Source organism: Onychostoma macrolepis, chromosome 02 (assembly GCF_012432095.1).
Source record: "Onychostoma macrolepis isolate SWU-2019 chromosome 02, ASM1243209v1, whole genome shotgun sequence".
NCBI classification, from domain to species: Eukaryota; Metazoa; Chordata; class Actinopteri; order Cypriniformes; family Cyprinidae; genus Onychostoma; species Onychostoma macrolepis.
This window is the reverse complement of record NC_081156.1, coordinates 3960955-3965015: the sequence shown is the minus strand read 5'-3', so window position 1 is coordinate 3965015 and position 4061 is coordinate 3960955. Positions and strand designations below refer to the sequence as shown.

The 4061-nt window shown below is 42.0% G+C and overlaps 1 protein-coding gene across 1 annotated transcript; it reads left to right on the top strand.

Annotated features, from left to right (window-relative positions):
* The first annotated feature begins 621 nt into the window (after positions 1–621).
* On the top strand, positions 622–3539 carry chst2a (carbohydrate (N-acetylglucosamine-6-O) sulfotransferase 2a). The gene has a single exon (XM_058756178.1). It carries the CDS (start codon positions 1187–1189, stop codon positions 2579–2581), a length of 1395 nt encoding a protein of 464 aa, XP_058612161.1. The 5' UTR covers positions 622–1186; the 3' UTR covers positions 2582–3539.
* The last annotated feature ends 522 nt before the right edge of the window (positions 3540–4061 follow it).

Here is a 4061-nt window from a genome sequence, read left to right as displayed (position 1 = left end):
AAGAATTGCTTTTGTCGTGAATTAACTATGTCATTGTTCTTGAGTTATGTAACAAAATTCTGCTTCCAATGATTTTAATCCCAAAGATTCTGTTTTAATACTCGGTTTTCAACTTTCAGAAATGCAGGAAACCCCACCAAGACCAGCCCAGAGACCCTTAAAAACTTTCATTAGGTCGCATTCTATACTCAGACTGATATATTAAAATGATATAATAATAGTATATATAATATAATCCATAATACATGTAAATATATTCGAATAATTAAACAATTTAATTACTTAAACACAAAAAACAGCCTACTGGAAGAACTATGAACGCTTTATATTCATGGCAGATCTTTAAAAAGCCCTAAACGCATCTACACAGATAAGTCTTAAAACATGTACAGAAATGTAAAGGATAAGAAATATTTGATACTTCATAATCTAAAATTATAATAGGTCATGAATAAAGTGATTGAAATCTCCAAATGTTTTACTTCATGATATATAGTGCATCATGTTACTTTGTACGCATAACTGTCTGTGTGTGACCAGTGTGATTTGACGGACGTCGAAACGAACCAATAGCGTCATTAGTAAAAGCCAAGACGCTCTTCGCTCCAACCAATCAGCGCTTAGAGGAGGTGGGACTTTTGGTCATTCGGTGCCGTGTAATTCGTGCAGTACAATTAGTTGTAGCGTACGCCCGGACAACGGAGCAAAGGTTGGGTACCACTCTGACGGGAGATGGCTTTTCTTTTGATTCAGTGCTTTTAAAAGGAACTTTCTGATGACGGCTCTCCCTTTCTTTTGAGCGCAAATGATCGCGCGCGCACGTTTTATCGCCATTTTACACCAGCGCGTGCCCTGGACGCAAAATGTTATCGGGATGAGCCCCCCGCCGCTTTCCATCGGTAAGCAAAACGAGATGTGCTTGACTTAGCTTTGTTTGCCGTCAAATAACATGACCGGCACCCGTTGTCTGGCATCCGAATGAAAGCCTGCGCATTGCGGTGCGGTTTGTTTTCGTTTCGTCTCGTATTTTGGAGCGTCGGGCATCCCCTCCTCTCCCACGCTTCACCTAATCGATAATCGATTGCATGGACTTGGGGCAGATGTCACGCTTTCTTCTGTGCCATCATCGCTGCATGTGATACACTGCAGCTCTATTTGGGACATCACTGGCTCTCCTGTGTCATAAATGAAAAACAAACCCTACCCTCTAAAATTCACACCACCATGGGAGAAGAATGCTGGCTTTGGAAGGAAACACAAGTCTTGCACGAGAAACCACACCAAAATAATCGCCAACCCTGGAATTGTGATGAAAGTGCTACGGCGGAAGAAGATCATCATGTTTCTGGCCTATTTTCTGCTGGTGGCCTTGACCATGCTGAACCTGGCTAATTACAAATGGACCAAAGAGCCACAGCAATGCAACCAGCCGATGCAGGCAGTGAATTTCCAAAGCAGATCAGACATCCGTTACCTTTACAAAGCCCCGCAGGTCAAGAAAAGGCAGCTGGTGTACGTGTTGACCACTTGGAGGTCCGGCTCGTCTTTTTTCGGGGAGCTCTTCAACCAAAACCCAGATGTGTTTTTCTTGTATGAGCCCATGTGGCACATTTGGCAGAAGCTGTACCCGGGGGACGCTGTGTCCCTCCAAGGAGCGGCCAGGGACATGCTGAGCTCTCTTTACAGGTGCGACTTCTCCGTTTTTCAGCTGTACAACAGTCCAGGGGGCAAGAACATAACCACTCTCGGACTGTTTGGGGCCGCCATCAATAAGGTCATCTGCTCCTACCCCTTCTGTACGTCCTACAGGAAGGATGTGGTGGGAATGGTGGATGAAAAGGTCTGTAGAAAGTGCCCTCCACAGAGCCTTCAGATGCTGGAGGAGGAGTGTTTAAAGTTCAACACTATTGTGATCAAGGGAGTTCGCATTTTGGATGTCAACGTCCTGGCCCCCCTAATGGAGGACCCTTCTTTGAATCTGAAAGTGATCCATTTGGTACGAGACCCCAGGGCGGTGGCCAACTCCAGGATTAAATCCCGACACGGACTCATACGGGAGAATTTGCAAGTCGTGCGCAGCAGAGACCCCAAGCTTCGTCGTGTGCCATTCGTGGACCCCAACCACAAAATGAACAAAAAAGACGGGTCAGATTACCACTCCATTGGAGCCATGGAGGTGATCTGCGAACAAATGTCTAGAACTCTGAAAACCGCTCTTCACCCTCCCACCTGGTTCAAAGGCAAATACATGACAGTACGCTATGAGGACCTGGTGGAGAACCCCATTAAAACTGTTCGGAATGTTTACCGCTTCGTTAACCTTTCAGCCAATCACGACATTGAGATCTTTGCTATGAATATGACCACAGGACCGAACGCCTCCACCAAACCGTTCATCGTGTCCTCCAGGAACGCCACGCAAGCGGCCAGCGCCTGGAGAACTGTGTTGAACTACCAGCAGATCAGACAGGTGGAGGAGTACTGTCAGCATGCCATGTCTCTGCTGGGATACCTGCGCGTCCGCACGGCCGGGGAGGCTAAGGATTTGAGCAGACCATTGTTGACAGTGCCCAAAATATGAACCACCACCGCCAAAGACGTTTGATGTTTTGCATTCGTGCTGATAACAGCCTGATACTCATTCTGTACGAACTCTTATTTATGTTCAATGCTTAATGGCTCAGTGGAATGTATTTGTTTGCATCATACTGTGCACAGCCACTTATTGTATGTTGGGACCAGAATATTGTCTGTGCATCACCACATGTTTGACCAAATAAGAGAAAAAAAATACTTTGTGTACGATGTGTCATTGATCATTAAAGCTACGCCAAGATATTTATTTAATCAAAACATTTAGATTTGGCATTCTCTCATTTCAGGACTGTATAAACTAAAGGGACATATAGTCTCAAATCAGTTGAGACGCGCTCTAGTTCCTGACTTTGTCTTTGGGTTAACATATCCATAAACGGGTCATTCTTGTTATGCAGTACATTTTCGTGTTCCCATCGTGTCTTAATTTAAGGAATGAAATATTAAACAGTTTTTAAAGATGGAAATCATGTTAGTTTTCTTTTATCCCAGTATCACAATTAAGTGGGTGAATTTAACACTAAAACTTAACCAAACACATATGTATTTCTTTCTTCTGAGCAACATAACAGAAGAGATATTTTAAGAATGTGTTCAGTGTTGTTTCGGATTACTGTTACTTTCACTTTATAGACAAAAACAGCTGAAACATTTTTTTTTTTTAAATATCTGTTTTTGTATCTTTTACGGAAGAAAAGCAGTCATACAGGTTTAGAATGACATGAGGGTGAATAAATGATAAAAGAGAAGTGTAATTTTTGGGTGAACTATTCCAGATGTTACTATTTGTTACCTTTCTGTAATTTAATTATCTATCTAGCTATCCTGTTTTCTTTTGTAATATCACTTTAACTAACAAAAGCCAGTTCCTTAATGGCGTCATCCTTCAGGAAGTGAAATTATTTTCGTCAAGAAAACAGCAGTAGTATTATTAGCGGTGTACTTGATGAATTTTGTGATGTTTTATGCTATTATTCGGTTTGTACACTCAGCAATCCATTTTTTTTTTGTAATAAAATGACATAAATCATCAACTGTAAGTTGACAACCTCATGTAAGCTAAGTCCCAGTCAGTCTCTCTGAGCTGTGGCTAACTTTAGCTCTTCATTTTTTATCTGTTATGTAAGATCTAATTGAATTTTAGTTGCTTGAGCTCGACCTGATATTTCTAAGATTTTTCTACACTCCTTAATAGAAATGCTTACATGTTAGGGAGCTTCAAAGGTACTGTGTAACAGGAATGACCCAATCACTGCATTAACATGGTTCGTGTAAGAAGTTTTGAGAGCTAGTCGCTCTCAGCTGCATGCTTTCTTTCAGTTCCACTTCTAAGGCCATACAAGAAGTCTGGGTTTCCCTTTTTTAATTCAGAATTGTCGTCATTAATACACGTAAGGTTAGTGAAGGAATGATAACTCTTTGCCGTGCCCTGATTTGAATGTGGCCCGCAGAACTGCATTCTTAAA